The following is a 22,277-nucleotide window of genomic DNA, read 5'->3' as shown; positions in this document are numbered from 1 at the left end:
GTGCGCGCTCGCGAAGGATAACCGCACGACGATCTTCTCGGCGCTTTTGAGCTCGCTATAATTCGCCAAGTTTTGTCAAGTCGTCGAGTCGACGATTGTGCAATCGAGAAACTAACTCTCTTGTTCGCGCACGTGGATAATATTCGCCTCTGAAATATCAAGAAACAGAGAAAGAGAGAGAGAGAGAGCCAGCCTCGGAGAGGGAAAGAGCGAGAGGCCAATCTCGGGGTGGGAGAGGGATAGACTGAGTCGAAAAAGGAGACAATCACTGCGATCCGCGAAGATGCCCGTATTCAACATAATTGCAAGACGATGCAAGGTGAGTCGCCGCTTCCGCGAATAACGGCATACTTTACCCGCGGGACATTTTTACAAACACTTTTTTCAATCCGTCGACGATTATGCTTAAGAAATTGACCCCGATTCCGACGAACTGGGGTTCCTCGATCGGGTGAATTTTCACGTTCGAAAAATCGTTCTTCCTCGATTTATGGAATTCGAACATCTCCTCCTCAAGCTATACTGAGAATAAAAAACGTCATTGGAGCAATGAAATAGGGCATTACGGGGTGCCAATCAAATTTGTCATCGTCACAAGGTTGAGGAAGTTGAGTAGAAAGAAAACGATGCAATCGCTTTGCATCTTATAAAGTGAAGTGCAAAAAAAATCAGCTACATTTTCAGACCGTTTAGGAGTGTCGTTGCTGAGAAAAATCAATAACAATTTGTAACATGTAATCTTATGGAAGTCAAGGCACATATTCAGTGGTATTTCCGTAAAAAATGATGCTAAAAATATGAATTTTTTTTCTCAACATGAGCAAGGCTTGCTGAATAATGTCAATTTTTTTCAGATTTATTAGGAGATTTCCTGAGATTATATTAATAATAATCTGTTTCCCGTGCAGTTTTTTTATAGGAACGTCACCGTCCGTGTTTTCGACTGAGCTTTCACCAGTTTTTCGTCTTTTTCTCCCAACTTTTCTTTAAAGTGTATATGCAACATTGCCAAACTGTAAACTGCGGCCTAACTTTTGAAAGGTGCAGGTCATAACTTTTGGGTGAAAATGAATAAAAAACAAGAAAAGTCGTAAAACATTGCAGTTAAATGAAGAAAGCTCTTCGAATAACATAAATTGCTATTGAATCAACAATTTTTTTCTCGGTGTAATATTTCGTTTCTATATTTGGAATCGCCATACCTAAATCACCGAAGATTTATTCCTTGTATAATGGTATGACGGAGAAAAAGAAACGAGTTAAAAAAACATGAAGAGATCCTTCCATAAGCCGTAACTCTCGAGAGCGATGCGCGAGCCCTTTTGTTTGCCACGGGACGATGTATATACGACTGCACGATTGCGATGACGCGAGCGGTGAAACCGAGACTTGACGAGGTGTTAAAATCTAGAGATATGGAATGCACGTTGCTGATAAACGACACGCTCCCTTATCACGACGATTCTGGTAGTCTGCTCCGATCCCTCGTCTTCAGTATATATTTCTTATTTCTTTTTTTTTTCGTTATTCTTCATAAGGCTCTATCATTGTCTTATCGCAGACGGTACATAAGTGGTGCCTTTATACTTTTCCTTTTGATATGTAACAGGCGGACGATTTCTGTCGAGAGATTGCTCGGTTTTTTCCTCCCGCGGGCTTCGATTGATCTCGAAAATTGCGCGGGCTCGTGGCTTACGCAATGCCGGAAAAAACAATGAGTCAACGATTAATGGAACGTTGAAAACGCCACCGCGCGATCCGATTTTCTCAAGAGCCGGGCGAGTCCTTAAAAACACGAAATTCAATCGAGTCACGCCGACTTTGGCCCGTTGAGGTTATACACGATCGAGTAATCCTTCTCGCTCCGCTAAATCGTAACGATTTTTTGCTTCTTCACGAAAACCTCAAAGTTGCTCAAATTCGGACTCGCTCTCGATCGACCGGTGCCCCGTACCTGGACACATCGACGGGCCAGAGATTAACCCAACGAGCCTCTCCGACCTTCGCCTCTCGCACTCATCAATGAAACTCATTTTAATTCGTTTTTAAGTGCTCCTTAATCGTCCCCTCGTCACTTATCTCAAACTCTTCCGCGGAAGAAGGATCCCGCGATCTCCGAAAAGATAGCATTGTTTCGGGCCCCTCCGCAAAGGCGCATATAAGAAAATCGTTAAAACAGTGACGAAAGAGCTCGAAGCGTAATGCTCGAAGAACGCTGGCTTCCGCAACGCTGCACATCAAACTGACGCACGCTTTGATCCAGGGTTAACGTAAATTTGTGACATCCAACTCGTCCTCTCGTTAGCTAACTTCCTGATGTAACACAGATCATAAAAAAACGGCCAGAAGGAAGTTGGAACAGTCTGTGCACATGGTATTATGCAGTCGTGTTTACAACCATTTTACCTTCGTGGCTCGCTCGTCGTGAAAAACACGATCCTCGGGCTCGAGAAAAATGTTGATGAAACTTCGAACCCAATTTGCGAGGACATTTTGTACATTATCATTCATTTTTTAGTACGAATCTTACCGAATTTTCTTGTCTTCGTAACTCCTTAAAAGAAAAGAAAACAAAAAAAATACGTCAACTTACGGTATTCTCTGAAATACTACTGTAATTAATGTATTATTAATGAAACAAATTTTGAAATTTTTCGAAAACAATTGGAAACGCTATTGCTCCGGTAAAGACTCACTGGCAGCAACTTGAGTTCAAAAGTTACGACGTTTTTCGAACTTTTCGTGAGCAGAATTCTCCGTGGATTTTGCCATTGCGTAAAGGCAAGAGGAAATTTGTACCGAAAGAACTTTGACAGGAAAAAATTGAATGGTACTTAGGAGGGGAAATGGTGATTGGAAAAAAAGCTGAAAGAATAGCACACAGGAGAGTTGTGATTTCTTATCGATCAAAAGTAACGTTAATCATACGTTCGTACGGCGAACTAATTGAAGAAGATTTCCGTGGCTTAATTGCGTGTCAAAACGCACGATTTAACACAGTCCACCAGGTAGGCATGATGAAAAATAATGTTGCACAGGAACTGAGAAAAACCGTGTAGAAGTAATTAAAACAATTGGATAATTCTAACCTCGCTGATAACGCGATGACATTTTCTCACACCCACTTTGTTGTTGGTCCCACTACCGGCGACGGTGGTCTCGAATATGCATTTTTTTATGCGATTCTTTTTTAACGTCGTATTCTGCACGGTATGCATAAATGGAGGTGGAATCGTCGAGTAAACGTGTGCGATCTTACGCTCAATAACGAAGCGACCAGGTTCGTTACGTAAAGATACGTGTGCTGAGATAAAACGTTGATTTACTGTGCATCGCGGCCTGTGCTTCTAGCGGTTGTATCTCTCTCGTATACGTGTTTTTAGTTTCCACCGTTTTGTCGTTTTTCTTCTTCTACTTTTTTTAAAATTTTTTTATTGCCTCTTCCTCTTGTGTTCTCTTCATTGAGTTTTTTTTCTTTATTAGAATTATCCACCTGTCACGAAATAAGAATTTTATTAAGGTAGATTATGCCCGAAGGATCGTATTTTATGGGTGTCTAAATTGGGTCGATTCTTACTTCCTAATTAAGGAGGGTGGATCACGAAATAAAAATAATCAAAATTTGATCAAATTTCGTGATAACGTTCTTTCGCGTCAAGTAGACAAATACAATTTTTTTCAAATTTTTTCACCACATGGTTATCGCATAATTAAGCGTTAAATCGAAGTTCTTATGCACGGGATGTATAACTGTATATATGTAAACTCTATGCTTATACACGTGGACTTTAGTGTTCAATTACTCGAGAGCTGTGTGGTAGAAAAATCTTTAAAAAATGATATTGTCTTATGTATTTTTAAAGAATACATTTAACAAATTTTATGAAATTCTTATCATTTTGAAATTCGAAATATGGTTTAGCATGGCAACATTGAATCGTCGCGATCCACCCTCCTTAAAGATATTATCACTCTAAATGAATGACCGAGTTACTCATTCGAAATTGTAGGTACATTCCTTCAACTGATCTTTTGGCGAACGAAATGACGAGCCATTACATCGTTGCGTTCCTGAACTACCTTAAATTTTCGGGGGAATAAACTGACCATAAATAATTTCAGTTTTCACGAGAGTTTCGTTCGTCGGTACTCCATCACTCGGATCGTTTGTTCGAGACACTTTCTTCACTGCTGCCTCATTTCGATGAAAACATTAAAAGGCACAAAGGACCATTAAAGCCAATCCCTAGCTTCGACATATTTTGATGAGACTAAATGGAAATTTAATGAAATTTCAGTTACAATTAGGGAACAATTTCCTTTTGTTTCGTGGGTTTTCATTCCTCTTCCTTTCCACGCAGGTAGTGCGCAGTAATGACGTTTTAAAAATAGATTATGCTCGAAGTGACGCACGTCGAAAGAGGGTCGATCCTATTAATGAGTCCAGCTGTTTGTGCCGAAGATTGCATGCCTTTTTTTCACTCGTTATGCCCAAGTTTTCAGTCTTCTTTTTACTCGCGTTTGATCTATAAATAAAGTGAGTAATTGAAAATAGTATCCGAAGCTCATGAACGAGCGATTATTCAAGGCGATTTTTGTCAAAACGTTTTATTCCTGGAGGAAAATAAACGAGGAAATAAAGAAAAAGAACAGACACGACGAAACGCGCGCGGCTACACATTTTCTCATTGACGGACCCCGTTCGAACAGCTGGAAAACACTCAATGGTGCAAATTCATTTTAATTCGTTCATTCCAATTTGCGAGAGGACATTAACGAGACGAACCAATAATGGCGAAACGAGGCGGTGACAGAAAAATATCGAACTTCGACCTTCACGTATTCAGCTTACACGGCCACTCGCGCGTTTTACCTACTCCATATAAATATTTTTTTTCTCACTGACATCACTGAGCAATTTACCTTCTGGCCGTACATTCTCACACAAAATTTTATCCCCCCCGGTTCTACCGTCTTTATGGACACTGTCGTCAGCAAGTTTTTCGAACATCGTTAGCAGCTCGTTCATTCAACTCTGGAACTCGTCTAACGTATCAACAGAATCGTTTTCATGCTGATTTTCGTATTAATCATTTCATCTTTTACTGCATAAAATCTAGAGACACGGCGGAGTTTTCAAGTCCTTGAAAATCAGGTTTTTCAAATATATAGCAGCGTTGAGTATTTGTACTCGAAATCGAGTAATTTCCCTTCATTTTTGTACTTTATTATGATTCACAATGAATTCGATATTAAATGAAAAATGTGATAGCGAAAAGGGCATTGAAGAGAAACTCGAGAATTTGGTAAAACGTCGAGAAATCTCATTTCGACTTTCATCCGAAATTGAGTCCACTTCCGAGTTTAATTCAACTTAATCTGTTTGCTGTTCAAAAATGTTAATTCTTCATAACTAATCATGAAAAGCTTAAAAAAATTTTTAACGGATAATCAAAAATATTGATTTCTCATAATTAAGGGGGATCGGCTATCACGCACAGATAAAGGTACGGACTTGAAATTTTTATGAGTTATAAACAAAGACTATACGCAGCTATTTCCGAAATTTGAGCAATATTGACCGTTTCGTTCGTTCGTAATAAATTCTTGAAGTTGCGCATTTTACTGTATGAAACACGTCCCCTTATGGAGGCAATCGAAGGAAGTTCAGAAATCACAATTTTGATACTCTCACAGTAAAGTTAGGTAATCCAAAAATCGGATTTCGGTAGATGAGATATAACAGATGTAAAAAATCGAGAGATACCGATTGACCGTCTCAATTAAGGAGGGTGGCTAGGGACGATACAATGTTGCCATGCTAAACCACGTGAAATACATTAAAAATTTCAAAATGATAAGAATTTAATAAAATTTGGTGAACATATTCTTTAGAGTTAAATTTGACAATACAAATTTTTTAAGATTTTTCTTCTGTACAGTTATCGAGTAATTGATCACTAAAGTTCACGTGTATAAGCATAGCGTTTCCATATATATAGGTATACATTCCGGGCATAAGAAATCTGCTTTAATGCGTAATTACTCGATAACTAAGCAGAAGAAAATTTTGAAAAAAATTGTGTCTTCGCACTTGATGTTGAAGAACATTATCACCAAATTTGATCAATTTCTTATCAATTTGACGAACGTAGCCACCCTCCTTAATTACAACATAACAACAAAGTTTCACTTCGCTCAATTATTTTCGGAGAGAGAAATAGTGGGGATTCAGTAAGGCGCGCGGGTTATGAGCTAGACAAGGACAGCCTTATGCGCACGCGCAGGCCCGCGTGGCTCACGGAAACCAGCCTAACAGCTGATGCGACTCCCAAGTCGTTGAGAATTTAACTATTCTTTATCTCGACTAAATTAATTATTTATCAAGAATGTGGGACATTATAAGCAATCGTAATTAATAATATGAATATTCAACATAAATCAGGATAACCGTGAATGACTTTAATTTAAGCTCTTTTTTGACTTCAGAGAAATAGCCGATCCCCCTTAAGAATTTGAAAAAAAAAATTTAACCGAACGTTCAAGAATATTAATTCTTCTCATCTAAACATCGAAAGCTTAAAGTAGTTCGGCCGTTCTATGACTAGTCGAGTTAGCAACTAATTTATATTGATTAAATTCAAGTCTAAATTATTAATATAATTAACAAACACTTACATTGAAAATATTTCTATCACGTGAATGTAATAAAATGCTTTAAAAATACCGTAAAAGATAAAATTTATACTTTAACTTGACTAGTTAAGTGATTGACTCCGAATGTTCGGATAAAGTCGGGTCGCTGCTCCTCTCACCCCCCGCAATGCCGGTAGTGGTGCACATAACCTAGCAGCTACAATTTGTGTTGTGCGAAAGAAAATTTATCGTATAATGGGACCGAGAAACAAAAATGGTCAATTCATTCGAAAAAGCGAATTTATTCGACGAATGAAAGCAAGCTTGTCAATCTTAAAAATGAAATTTAAAAAAGAAGACAAACTCGATCACAAAGTGAAAACAAACGTAAACAACGCTGACCGAAGACATGAATATTTTTTATAATTAAAAAATTAATATTTCAAAATATTATGCATTACAATTTATTTGTAAAACTTAATTTATTCATGAAACAAAAGAAAAAATACAAATAAATTTTTATCACTTTTAAAGATTCTAGAGAAGAATTTGAAATTCCCGCGATTACCGACTTTGTCCGAAGCTTCAATCAGCTGTTACCAGCATTGCAACGTAATGTCTGCCATCCGCTTCCGTCACGTCAAAAACGATAGTTTTTTTATGTTTTCTTCTTTAAAAGCGCCGTAAGGTAATGTTTTTTTTTTTTTTTAACAGAATCTGTGATAAATTTTCTATACGATGAAACCTTTTCAGAAGCTCTATCCCCGATAAGATATTTTACCTTTAACATTATTATAAGTTATAAGTGTTAAAAGCTCAAAATTGTAAATGAAATAATTCAAAAATTTTGCCCCGCAAGAGGCCCCGAAAATAGGCTCATTGTGATCAGAAGACCTTGAACTATCATTTACCGCAAAAAAAAGTGGACATTCACCGTACTTGGTCGAACGGCCGAACTACTTTAAAAAGTTGCTGAATAAATTTCGATTTTTTCAGTTTGAATTCGTTTCAGTTTTAAACCGATTCAAACTGTATTTATTTAAACTGACAAACATCAAAATGGAATTTCTAGGTTCGAAGGAGATGAAAATTTGGATAAAATTCCCTCAGATTGAGTCACCAGTTTCTATTTCTTTCTCTCCATTTCTATGGTTCACTTGCTCGACAAAAGCTTTCAGAATTCTGTCTATTAAGATGGTTTTTTAGTGCTATCTACCTGGAAGCAGACAGTGTTTTTGATAAATAACAAAAATAATCGTAATATTTTCAATCGTTATGACGATAGTGTTTAATGACTGTTGATAAGACTGATAAGATCACAGATTATGTCATCCGAGGGGCTTGAACGTTGGGATTACGACATTTACAATAAATAATAAATGCGTCTCGTAGAGAAGGAATAAGAAAAACAGTTGAATCGTTAAATCGATTGTAATACACGCGTATTTTTCTGGCCGCGGTTGCACACTCGACACAGAAATTCCCCACATCCTCGACCTAAATTCCCCATCGTGAAGATAATCACTTGCTCTAAAAATTGTTTCTTATCCGAAGTAATCGATCGTTCTCTTAGAATGACCATTCCGCGGAAAGGAACATTGGCATCGTATACGGAGATAAGCATATTTTTCTATTTATCTCGCAATCGCGTTCGATGAATCGGGGATTTTTGTTAATCGCTAATTCTCGAACGGTATGAGAGGGACTTGGAAGCCTGGAAAAGTATTTCGATCGATTGAAATTCAAAAACCAATAGGAGGAAAAGGAACGAATGGTGGATGCGAGAAGTCGATAAAAACGGAACTTTCAAACTCGCGTTTTCAGTAATGCTCAACTCGTTTTGAGCACAGACTGCTCCGATAAATGACGCGCGGCAGCAACACCGTTTTTTTCCCTCATTCCGTGTCTCATTGCTCACGTTTTTATGCTGACTTGTAAGCGGTAATAGAATCACAAAAAAAGGGTAACGTTACACGGCGGAGGGGAAAAAGTGAATGGATTGCAAGTTTAAAGCGAATGCGATCGTCGCACGAGTCCGGCTCATTAATGAGGCGTGGATTTTCTACACACCTCATTGTACAACATCGCGTTGTAATGTACTCACCACCAACGGCTTAATGTCAGGTACACGCGATTATCATCCTACCCAACAGAGCACGAAGTTCCGCGAGACAAATATATTTAAAAAAATCGCTTTTGATGCTCGCGCCTCCGTTTGTGTAAACAAAGTTACGATGCGAATCGATTCACGAAGCTCTTTTGAGAAATTCATTCAGTATTTCGTCGACTTTTTCCAAACGATTACGAATTAGTTCTCATATATCATTCGTACTAATTTATACCGCTCATCAAATGATTCACACTTTCATCGCAATTGGCGCACAAAAATAAACGTCAGTCGCATATGAAAAATGAGATCTAAACTTCCCAGAACTTGTATCCGATTACCGTTTGCGTTGCTCTACGTCAACGAGAAAGTGAAGGGCTCTGAGAAATTGAAATTTGATTTTTTGCTACACAATATCGAGATCCCCATCAAAATACACGTCTTTGCAACTCCTCACTTTTCTACGGCAGAATAAGAACCGTCCTCTTTACGGCTCCACTGAAAAACAGCGCTCCTCCAAACAGCCCTGTTCTCAAATTTGCAAAATCGATGCAATCTCCTCTCTTGTCATTAAGGAGGTTGAAGCGTATCTTATGTTAAAACTATTTTCCAACTTTGCACATAAAAATTTTTTAAACAGAAAGCTTAATACAGTATTAAACTTCCGGCGAGATATGCCGATGGTTCACCGTCGTGAAATTGAGATATTTATTGTTGAAGTTTGCAATTTTTTGAAAGCTTCCATAAGAGCCCGTGTTTAACCTTGTCATTTTCGACAATGAATATCTCGATTACCAGGCGGTGAAACCTCTTCAAATTTTTCACACATAATTAAGCGCTATTCAAGAAGATTCACGTAAATTTTCAATTCATCATTTTGGAATAATAAAATCTAATGTATTTTTTCGTATGATTTCCTTAATCACCTGCGTTATCCGCCTAGACACGTTAAAGAGTACAGACGTTATTTATGCATAAAATAAAAATCTTTAGACTGGAAATATTATCAAGTAGATTCACAAGAATCGAGTTATGTTTCAGCAAGTCAAACATTCTACTCTCAGTAAATGTATTAAACAACAATTCTTCTCTAAATACATGCTTAAAGAGCGGAGTTGTTATCGAGTAGAGCTGCGATGAGTATATAGTTATAAATAGCTGCTAGTTAACAACTCTATCGTTAGCCATTCTCGACAACAACTCTCCTCCTTAATAACTGCGGATCTACGTAGAGAACGTTTACCCTCCTTAACATATCTACTCCGCGGTGAGACATTGAAGTTCATGGATTATAGGGTAGTATGGGGCAAAATGGACACTTAAGGATTTAAGCAAGTTTCATTGATGAGCACATGGTCTTTCAACTATTTTTGAGTTCCAAAATTGATGCCCAGTCCTCGTTTCCCGAATTTGGTAAAAAAAAAAAATTTTGCGGAAAAACGGACACAGCCCCTCAGAGGCATAAAAATCGAAAAACCGACATTTCTCGAAATACAGCCGTTCCAAGCGACTATTTCCGAATAGAATGTCAACTCAGCGTCCTCAGCGATATAACGAAAGGAACGGGACCACTTGGACCCCCATACCTTGGCATGTAAGAAAGATACACGGAGTGAAAAAAATAGTAAGAGAATTACTATGCTGCCATGGTATTGGGGTTCTATATCGCACATTTTGAAGGTTTTTATCAAAAATATTGTAATTTCCAAGTCAATTCTGAATGAAAATTTTTAAATTGCGTATTTTGCTGTGACAAACGTTTAAACTGTGCTATTTTTTCCTAACATAGTTCACCGAGGAAACGTTGTAAAATTTATGTTTACTCGATGATGAACTGTCAAGTAGATTATTATGCCGTTTTGCTAATACATGTGTACCGATTTATTTATTTTGACATCACTCATCAATTTTCATCGGGTTGGTTCACAAAAAATTACTATGTATGTTCGTAAGAATTAATAAATATTACCGATATAGAACTTTACTTCTATGGCACCATAGTAGTTTTTAGTGAATTTTTCTCTCCGTGTAAATGAGCCAAATCTTGAAATCGTATTTGGTTAATGTTTTTGGGCCATGCAAAAAATCAACTCTGGGTCCATCGTGCTGGGGTATATTTGGTGTTCGCACTATATTGGAGCTAGTTCCACAATCGATTTGCAGTCCTAGTTTCGGGAATTTCAACAAAAAAATTTTTCGGGGCAAAATGGACACAGCCTCTAAGAGGCCTAAAAATCGAAATATCGACATTTTTCGAAATGTTGCAGTTTAGCAGACGGAAAAAAGGTCACCAAGACAGCCCAATCCTCGTCTTCTGAAGACGTTTGTTGTCCTCTGAAGATTGGATTTGCTGTGTGACATGCAAAAAATGGGCACACACCTTGTGTACAGGTGTTGAAGACGAAGAGGTCAGCTATGAGTGCGATTTTTCTAACAAATGAATAAAAAACCTTTTTTCCTTATTCGTGCTTTGATTACTATTGCGGTTTTTAAAAATAAGTCAAAAAAGCGAGTGGATAGTGAGAAACTAGTTTGGGATCTATTTTGCTCTGAAGCTTCAATTCTTTTGGAATGCCACCGTGGAATTCAACACTGTGTCCGTTTTGCCCCATAAAATTGAATTCCGGGGCAAAACGGACTTTTTCCCGAAACTGAAATTTCATAAAATGCATAAAATATTTATTTCTGTTCCAAATCATCTCCTGACCATAAATCATGGTAAATTGTTGAATTCCACGGTGACATCTCCAAAAAATTCAAGTGTCCGTTTTGCCCCATATTATTACCCTGCATGAGCAGACGTAGAGTTTGTTATGAATTTCCGAGTAAAGATTTTAAAAGCAGGGTTCTATTCGAGTAGAGGCGTCAAGAGCAGGATGCTTGTTATCCTGCTCTTATCTCCAGATAAGAAACCTGATGAATTGAAATCGTCTGCGTTCCCTCCGGTGTTATTTTTCGTGTGGAATTTTGTTCATTTCGTAATCGAGAAAAATATCAATCGAAGCGATATTTGGACGCTATCGAAGAGGGGAGAGTCCGAGTTGAGTGAAGATGTCTCTGAACTTGACTCGCGAGCTTCGATGGAAACGGGTCACGATTCCCCCCCATAACTTTCGTTGACGAAACTTTCATACAAGATTCTCTGGTATCATGGCCCGGGTTTTCTCGCAAACATTTCCATTGCTTACGTATTCGGATCGCGAAGCAGTGGGACGCACTTCGTCAAGCTTATTTAATAGTTTGTGAACGCTGGCACATCAATTTAATAGCATTCGCATGTTAAAACAGAATTCACGTGTATTGAGTCGTAGAATGAGCCGTAAGGATCTCATGGGCCTTGAGTTACACGGCCTCTTTGACATGAGGGACGTGACGAGGGGTAAAGAGAGAAGGAAGAAAGGGTCTGCTGCGGGGGCGGACTCGGATCGATTTTTAATAAGCCGCGCGCGGTGCAAGCAGGGCGTAGCCCACTTTACGTTTCAAATTACATCAATTCCCCGCTCTGTTTTCTTTCCTCGCGCGATAATTATAGCGCTTACGCACACACGTTTAAGGAGGCGTGTACATGCATTCGATCGTGCTCGTCGTCGGCACATAACTCGATGTCGTCGCCGCGACGATGACGATGCAATATGGGGTTATGCATTTATGACACCTGTTAATAATCGTCGCGCCCGCGATCTCTGACGTTGACCGTGCGCGAGCGAGGGAAGAGTTTTTAAATGAAAAAATTCGTACGTACATGTGTACACCGGACTCGGAAAGGATAGTGACGCATATTAGCATAATATCATTCGACGCGACAGACATTCAATTTAGTCAGATGAGTGCGAGCCCCACATATCGTTCGAGTCAGCACCAAATGTTCAAAAGCGATTCTCTCTCTCTCTTGTTCGCATTGTTTCGTCTTTGCACGATCAAACGTACACGCATCGGCGAGCGAGCGGGCGGGCGCACACATTTCGAAATAATTTTCTACCTTCGCATCCTCGTTGTCGTCATTGTCAACGCCAGAAGCTAAAGCAGCATTAGTTCGACAAAAACAAATGTGTCTCTCATCCGGGGCGGGAGGGGCGTAGAGGCATTTCGCGAAAACACCTCACGCCAAAATAATATTACGTGTCGTTGTACCATTCCCGTCTCAAATAACTCGTAAATTAAAGCCATTGGAAAAAAACTCCAAATGCACAAGCGTTATCTTATCTCCCCTCTTCCTGTTTCTCTCCTTAGATTATGTGAGCTTACACACGCATTCACGTATACGAGACTGCATGTACACACGCTTAACATGCGCCCCAGATATTAGAATCCCCGAGACACATTAATCTTTGCTTCAATTCAACACTTTAGCGGATGCTCGTCTGGTTATTGAGGATTTTCGAGTCCTCACAGATTCGTGGAGCGCCAGCGGGCTCGAACGCGATTGTACAGTCAGCGCGCCGCTAGGTGGCTTCGCGTCGCGCGGCTCGCGCGAGCGAATCGTCGCGTCCCGGACTATTAAGACACACGTTTCAACTTACCAAGGAATACAACGGAATTCGAATGTTTTTTCTTTCTGGAAAACAAGCTAACGATTAACGATCGTTTTATCTCGCGTTTTCTTCTTCGCGCGCAGATATGTTTTCTTAGATTCTTATTACATCTCTAGCTGAGAGTGTAGGTGTACGGAGTATCGGAGATAAAACGGCCACGAAACGCCGGATGTCTCGTAACTGGTGTAATTAATTAAAGTCTCGTCCATGTTCTTCTCGCATTATTTTCTGCGCTTGCGGTACTTGATTGTATGCAATTAGATGGACCATTCGTATCGTGCAATTACAAATGCAATTGCTTCCTGTTCATCCGGTGTAAGACCAGGACAAACGAGTTACATATTCATACGCTCGCCATTGTTTCTCCTGAAAATTTTCAATAGAATTCATTTTTTTAAGTAGTTCGGCCGTTCTATGACTAGTCAAGTTTGCAGCTACTTTATGTTGGCTCATTTTAAGTCTAAATTATTTATAAAATTAACGAACACTTACATTGAGAATATTTTTATCACAAGAATGTAATAAAATGCTTTAAAAGTATCATAAAAGATAAAATTTATACTTCAACTTGACTGGTTAATGATTGAGTCGATACCGGTGAGGCTTGAAATACACGTAACCTGCTAGGGAACATTTTTATTGTACGAAAGAAAGTTTATATCGTTGTAATGACACCAAGAAAAAGGGACGGTCATTTCATTTAAAAAATACGAAGCTAATAGACGAATAAAAGCACGTGAATCAGTCTAAAAAATAAATTTGACGAATTCCCGCGATTCCCGAATTTGTCCGAAGTTCAATTAGCTGTCACCAGCAGTCCCACGTAATGACTGACATCCGCTTTCGACACGTCAAAAACTAAAGTTTTTTCATATTTTCTTTCTCAAAAGCCCCGTGAGGTAATGTTTTTTTTTTTAAGGAGTTTCGGTACAAAAGTCTAAATATTAAGAAATTGATCAAACTTGGTGATAATGTTGTTCAACATCAAGTGCAAAAACACAATTTTTTTCAAAATTTTCTTCTACTTAGTTATCGAGTAATTACGCATTAAAGCAGATTTCTTATGCCTGGAATGTATACCTATATATATGAAAACGCTATGCTTATACACGTGAACTTTAGTGATCAATTACTCGATAACTGTGTAGAAGAAAAATCTTAAAAAATTTGTATTGCCAAATTTGGCACTAAAGAATATGTTCACCAAATTTTATAAAATTCTAAACTTTTTGAAATTTTTTATGTTTTTAGCATGGTTTAGCATGGCAACATTGTATTGCCTGTACCGAAACTCCTTAAGGAGCGGAAGTGATAAATTTTTCCGAAGCTCGAACACCGTATAATTTTTTCACGATTCATATTATTGTGAGTTCTCCCACGTAGTACCGTGTTAAAAGCTCAAAATCGTTAATGAAATAATTTCAACTGTGTTTATCGTTATCAGGGGACCATAAACTATTATACATTAACCGTAGTAAAAGTGGACCTTCACCGTGCTTTATTGAACGGTCGAACTCCTTTTTGAGTTGAAACGGAAATACCGAGAGATGAAAACATTCCATTAACCGAAGATTTTGTCGAGTGTGACGTCAGCCCTGATATAACAATGTTCCAAAGCGTTATGACGGCCTCACACATCTTCGTAGCAGCATTGCACGAGTTGAACGTTCTTTCTTGCTCATGGCGCAGCAAATCTCATCACTTATCTCGAAACTTATGACGGCGTGGGCTTAACAAATCTTGACGAATGCAAATATGGACGGCGTAATTGCGTAATTCGAAGAAAAAGGGCGATAATAAAGGAACGAAGTTCTAATTTTGTGCTTAATTTAACGAGTACGAGTATCCAATCGTAATTTCCTTGCTCTTCGATCAGAAATGCAGTCACTTCGGAGTTTCTTGGTTATTCTTCAAAAATTCGTCTTCCGAGTACGAATTTGAGTTTGAAAAAACATGAATTATATCCTCGACTTAGCTGGCCGGTATTCGTTGAAAATTTTCTCAATTTCATGTTTGTGTTCGGTGCTCCGTGTAGCCTGGTTACTCGAGGGTTTATTTCCGAGTCAAACTTAGCCGGTCACGAAGAATGCAAATTCGTGTTTGTGTTCGTCGACCCGACCAAGTTCGAGGGGCAAGAAAGGGGAGAAGAAAAATCTCACGGAAGAGTTAACTTTGGAAGAAACTCACCGAAAAAAAAGAAGAAAAGAGAAGAGGAAGGAAAAAAGAAACAAACAAACGCTAAGAAAATTCGAGGTTTGTCTTTTTTCTTTGCTCAAGTTTCGTATTCGCGGCTGCAGCTGGTGGGTTTCGTTGCGGAGAAACTGCTCTCGCCAACGTGTCGCGGATTAGTTACTTCCCTCTTCTTTTTCTCTTTCTCTCCCTCCCGCCCTGCATCAATCATGCGATTAAAAGCGCGTGCGGAAATAGAAAAAAGAAAAGGCACGAAGGCGGACGATCGATCAGGTTAATCGGGAACGTTAATTCGACTGATTATTTGTCATCGTTAACGCTTCAGTGTTTTCTCTAACACAAAATACTTTCCATTTATTTTCGATTGTTTTTCAAGCGACGAAGCGATCCTGAAAAATAAATTTGTACGGCGATCACTAGATTTGCCAACTTGACCGACTCGCGCGTTTCTCTTCGTTCGTCATTCCGTATCGCGTTTACAGTAAAACAGAATAAATTCAACTCGAAGGAAGAGCGAGAAGGATGGATCAAGGGACGAAACTAGTGACTGAGACGGATAAGATCCGGCGCCGAAGGACGAGGGCGTATTTTACGTAATCCCGATGTTCTGATGAAAACTAAGTTGTTCGAGAGGAAAAGAGAGATCGGGCACAGTTGGTACGACCTCGGTCTCGTAATTCTTCGAGTTCTGCTCGCGCGGGCTTTTATTTCCTCAGCTCTTTGCCCCCGGAGTGGAGACAGCGGAATAACCGAGACAGAGAAGAGCAGGATGGAGGAACGAAAAATAGGTAGAGAAGAAGGCGACCGAGAAATAAATCGCATCTCCTCGCGGTATGCAGATTTCGCTTAGTCACGATAGTTGTAAGCTCATAAGAGCTTTCCTCTCGATCCGCGGCAAGGACTCCTCTTGACATTCGTCTTACGAGACTAAGCTCAAAGGCTTCGCGATCTTTGTGGGAGCAGGCCCTTCATTGGCATGGAAATTCGTGGCATTTCTGCATTATGCTAACCTAAACGAATTCAATTTTCCTTAATTAATGTATTTATTCCTGTAATGAGATCTCGATTACTAGAAATAATGAAAAAAAAAGAAAAAAATCCCATTCTTCGGATTCCCTCAGCAACTGCGACGTGCAATCAATAACGTTGTTTATCGATCCGTTAAGGTGGAGCGGTACCATATCTCAAAAAAGAGGGATTTTAACGGGTTCGACCAAAATTGAATTACGTTTGTACATTCGATCTTATGGAAAAGCGCAACAAAAACGCAAAAAAACATTGAAAAAGTAATGTAAACAAGCCACTTTTTGATGAAACGAACACAAATACATGAACCAACTGTCGAGATAACTCTCGCGAAATTTTCAGTGATTTCACCGTACCGTTTATCTGCAGTGTGTAAAAGAAAATGAATAAACGAAGTTTGTCTCTCTCTCTCTCTCTCTCTCTTGGCAGACACAGTTTCAAACGCGGCAACGTCGCATCGATCAACGCAATTTCGTATAGCTATATATAGCCCCGCATTGCTGCTGTCAAAGCAAATGTTTGATGTTTTGAAATATAATACAAGAAGCCTTTTTTCGCCAAAATTAGGAACATTATGGTTGAAGTAGTGATTTTTTCATCTACAAATACACAATTATCATTTTTTCATGTGAATTGAAAACCAGAAACTAAATTCACGGGAATTCAGCAGGACGAGAGAAGAGAGGTACCGTTCTACCTTAAAAAGCCCTCAAATCGATTGTTTCGAATTTAATTTTCAATAATTCGATAATCCCCCATTAATGAATTGTGCCACGGCCCAATCGTTAGCGGAATTCCATCGAAACGTTTATAAAATGGTTAAAGTCTATGAAAAATTTGAATGGTAGAAGACTGGCGCAAGGTGCTTCGTAGCTTATTATTGTTTATGTAATGTTTACGTAACGCCCACGCGTACCAGCGCGCGAGTAGCGACGCGGTTACGGTTGCGCGAATCCACAGTCATCGTTTCACCGACTGCAACATACCGCGTTTCACCGTGTATTAAACCTCGCGACATTTTCGTTCGCGATAATACGTGAACGAGGACATCGCGCGCGGTGTCATAGACTCTCAATGACACACCGCGCCGCTATCTCCGGAATCTTTTTCCTCCGTTTATAAATGTACGTTTGGAATGACAATTTTTGTATTTACGAGAACTCAGGTGGCCGCACGAATTTTCAATGAGGAAATCACTGACGCAACATCGACAATCGATTCGGCGCGCCCTCGAGCCGATAACGCGCTTACTTTATTCCCGCTTAATTACCAAAATGATTTAATTGAAGATCATGAACTAGAAATCCATGAAGTGAAAACGCATCGACGGCTGATTTAATGATTGGTAAACTCGTTGAAACGCTATGAGTCATTATTACGATCGCGTATTCATGTCGCGGAATATTTCGAATGGATTCATATCCTCGTTAATCTCGGTTCTCGGTCTCTCTCTCTCTCTCTCGCCCTCTTTCATTGAAGTCGTCGATAACTAACGTAGCGGCAAACGCCGCGGGTCATTGAGACGCTTTATCTCGGAAATTCCCTGTGCACGTGGAATTCCACGCCACTCGAGCAGGAATTCCATTATCTGCTTAAGAGCCTCCGGGCATATGATTTTTCAATAATCATTGACTTTCGTTGATCGCATGACGATCCTTGGATTTTCAAGTGAAATCCTCATCCGTATTGGTATAAAAACAAATTGACTGAATTGCTTGAGAACAATACGCAGTCGGCGTTTGCATCTCTGGCGAACTAGCATTCCGCAAGAACCAGCAAGCCTCGCTATTTCTCGGAACAACTTTTAATCTGATTGATCGAGCTTGTCATTTTTTCAATAAGGTTTTTTAAGCAGACACTAAAAAAATGTTACCTTCAGCCAGAGTATTACGACACGCGGTCGAAGCGCGACGTTTGCTGATTTTACGATGACTGGGCTCCATTTTTCTCGACGTCTCTCGCATTCGGGCACGCAACATCTTTATTTAGCTCAAGAGCATTTTTATCGGTCTTGCTCTGCTGTTACTCCTAACATCGTGGCTTCCTTTTGCATGTTAACTCCCTCGCGTGGGATCCCACAATTTCAATCAGCGTCCTTTCAAACGAATAACGCAAGTTCTATCGTTTCGTCAGAGCGCGATTGCTATTTTAATGTGAAAGAGTTTGCTGTAAGCCCACTCGCGGTGGGGGACTCGAAAAATTCTCAAAATGGTTGTTCCAAGGGTTGCGGGAAGCCTGGGAGAAGCGAAGCGAGCCTGCTCGGAGCCCGGGTCGTCTATGATCCGGAAGTAATGACTCGGCGGCTGTTCTTCTTAGCGCGCTTCTCGTTTTGCTCTTTCCGCACGGTGCGAGTGAAAATCTCGGATTCACCGGAGGCGAGGGGCAAGGCGAGGGAGCCAGGAAGAGGAAGGCGAAACGTCGGGAAGCTCCGCTCCCCCCTCGAGCAGCGTTGGCGCAGCTTCTCTGCTCCTGATGGCGGCGCAACGCTTCCCGGAGATTCTCCTGATCATCCGCGAACTGCACGAAGCGGAAGGATCCGAAGGAACGCACCGAGAGGGAAAGAGAGCGAGGGAGAGAGAAATATCTCTCCAGTAGAGTTTCCGTGAATAATCGGCCAGCAGCCGTCCCGAAGGCATTGTGCAAGCTCCCTCTTCCCGTTATACTCTCGCAAGCTCCCTTAACGCTCTTGCACTAACCGCCTCTGGAAACGGGGCTGTGTGCGCCTTCTATCCACTACCAGCGCGCTCTTCTCCGCAGTCAAAATCTTCTATAGCTATCATTTATGTGAGTATATACGTGTATAGATAAGTTCCTCATGCTCGTCGAGATCGCAGAGTGGCTCAAGGCGAACCGTGATTTAACGTCGGCGTCGCCCTCGTTCAGGGAATTATTAACGACGCCGTGTTCCTTCTCGACAAGACGCTTGTTCGAGACACTCGTCGTTCAAGGGTTCGAGAACGGAGAAGAGAGAAAATATTGAGCGAGATGGTAAATGCGGGAGGAGAGGGTGCTCGTAAGATTCTTGATAAATCGATGTTAAGTCGCATCAACTCAATGGCGTCAAAATACTCTTAATATTGTCGTTGAATGACGCGAGAACGTGCCAAGGGTGACAGTGCTTTCGGCAAAAATGTTACGTCGCGACGCGGAGGACTCGCAGCGCTCCTAATTTTCGGAGGTTCGTCCTTTTGAGCGACTGCGAAAGCGCATAATTTTTTAAATTCAATTGGCGTATTATTTTTATGCGAATACTTTGAGGAATCTTGGATCTCTGATACGAAAAGTTTGGGAAAAATGGCCTGAAAATCTTCAAGGCAGCCCGCATTAGGTGACTTTTTTTATCAGTGTTTGAAGATTGTTTGAATCCCACTGGTCGCGGTGCCAGTAAATATGTGCGAATCTAGGGAAAGATCGTTTGAAAATTTCGGGTTAAAATCGTATTTTTTGAGCCAATAGCTCATTCTTTATCGCCGCAATTTTTAATAACTTTTTCATCTTTTTATTATCTTCCGCAGGCGGAAGATCTGCTTGACGATATCCTGTCGTTCGAAGCTGGCTCGCTCGGGGACGGCCTCAAGGAAGGCCACTCCGGCAGTCTCAGCAGCCTTCCAGATCTGCAGATCAAACCAGAACCTCTTCTTCTTACCGATGCTGAAATTCACGCCCTCGCCAAGGACAGACAAAAAAAGGACAACCACAATATGAGTGAGTATGAAAAATCTTCACCGAATCACAGTGTTTTTTGTAACTTCACGATTCATATTTTTTCCATAAGAAAACACTTTAAATTTGCTAGAAATAAATTTAAGGACTTAAAGACTAAAACTAAAGCGAATGGCAGGCTGATTTGATGTTATAGCTCTGTCAAAACGCGGTTCTCAAATTTTTGCGTTTTTTTTCATACCTGCTTCTCATTTTCAAGTTGCTCAACGTCGCGCGAACCGGTGTTTCGTTGGCAACGTACCGTTATACTATCCAAACGTTAAAACTTGCGGAAATTTTTTGGATCATTGTTTTATCAGGAAACCGAGTCGAAACTTTAGTTTCAGGCAAACTCCGTCGGTTGCATACAAACTTTCAAACTTCAAGCTTGCGAACATTTTTGAATTTCTACGCAACTATAGAAAAAACGGTGTGAAAGAAGAAATTTCAAGATTTCGATTTATTAAATTTTTCAATATTTCCGCTCGCGATAAACATTTCGAGATTGACAAAAACAGTTTAAGAATAATTTTTCAATCAAGCTATATACACTGTTCAGATAGCAAATCGAGGAAGGTAATGACAGTGCTAAATAGTAAAAAAAAAAAACGAAAAAAAAAAAAATGAAATCGAGCCGGTAAGATTGGCAGCTCAATGGGAGAGCGAAAGCGAGGATGTGAAAGGGTCGAGGAGAGCCGGTTTAGAATGAAATAGGGGATGGACGCCAGGAGCGACAAAATAAAATTGTAATTTCGCCGAAGCATCTGGTCGGTTTTTTCGTTGCACACGCTCGACCCGAGCTCAATTCTGGGCATCGTTTCTTACAGTAGAGCAAACACCATACATTGGCAAAACGAGGTGAGCTTTTTTACGCGAAGCAATCTTCCCTCCGTGGAAACCTGGCACGCCCGATGTTTATTGGTGCGGTTGGGTATTGGGATTCTTCAAAACCTCGGGACACAGTCCTGCCAATGGTATTGCCGTGGTCAGGTCCCGCTACGACGAGAGAGATCACTTTCGGCGTATACAGAATGGACGGAGAAAGAAGTGAAAAAAAAAGGAACTAAAAAAAGGAATATCGAGAACGATTCCAGCTCACGTCTTTTACACGTGACCCACCATCGTACGTGATGTGTTTTTTTCCTTTTTGCATTTTTTTACCACCAGTTTCCACTGCTCCCACGTATATACATATATGTATCGAGAAATTATATACAGAAATGGCTGACTATGGCACGATACACTTTCTTTACTGTCACTCAATCCTTCGCCAAAGATTTCTCCTTGACCGTTCCTTCTTCTTTTCAATATTTTCTCTCACTCCTTCAAAGTTTGTCGTCACAAATTTCGAGATCAAATACTTCGCCTGTCTTACCGAAGTTTGTCGTCACAAATCTCAAGTCCAGATACTTTGCCAGTCTCACGTTTGAGGCTCGATTGAAAATCATTTTCGCGGAAGCCTCGCATTCTAACCGCCACGCTGCACAACTTTATTTACTGCCCATTGAACCGTGACGCTTGTTTCTCCGGTCCAAACGTCCGATTGCAGTCGATCGTCGATGATTTTGAGCACTCAAATTTTTGAAATTCATTGTTCCTTGTCGAAGGACGCGTTACCGTCTGGGATAAACGACAACGAAATTAGGAGAGAAATTGTGCTCTTGTGGGCTGAAAGTAAACAGTGATTGAGAAGCTCGCGTCGTTGGGGCGTGACGAAATATTTGGTTTCTCGCCGAGGTCAGGGACGAATGTCGAGGACTCGGGAGCTTCGTCACGCCGATGATTTTCGTGGCCTCCCTCGTGCAATCATCACTCTGAGACTGAGCATCCTTCGCAAGGTTCTGCGACGAATGTAGGTTGTGAAATTCGGTGATAATCGATAAGTAAAATGGAGCATTGAATGAACAGAGTGGACGATAATCGCTGCGAGAAAAGTGGGAAAGTGAAGCAGAATCCATTAGCAGTTGAGTCAGTGATCAAAGCCTGTGATTTGGTCGCTTCCCCAGTCTCGGTTTTGTTCAACAATAATGGAAGAAAAAACGCGAAACAATGGGAAAAAAGTGAGAAGAAAGGAGTAGTCGGAG

The 22,277-nt window shown here is 40.3% G+C and overlaps 1 protein-coding gene across 3 annotated transcripts in view; it reads left to right on the top strand.

The window, feature by feature from the left end:
• Positions 1-22,277, top strand: part of Mitf (transcription factor Mitf) — an 86,471-nt gene that overhangs the window by 50,674 nt on the left and 13,520 nt on the right. For all 3 annotated transcript variants that reach the window (XM_043425807.1, XM_043425805.1, XM_043425806.1), the window contains exon 4: positions 20,007-20,196. In XM_043425807.1, the coding sequence (XP_043281742.1) occupies positions 20,007-20,196 (190 nt within the window). The remainder of the gene's footprint in view (positions 1-20,006; positions 20,197-22,277) is intronic.

This window comes from Venturia canescens, chromosome 8 (assembly GCF_019457755.1).
Source record: "Venturia canescens isolate UGA chromosome 8, ASM1945775v1, whole genome shotgun sequence".
In the NCBI taxonomy this organism is placed as follows: Eukaryota; Metazoa; Arthropoda; class Insecta; order Hymenoptera; family Ichneumonidae; genus Venturia; species Venturia canescens.
This window is presented reverse-complemented; position numbering and strand designations above follow the sequence as displayed.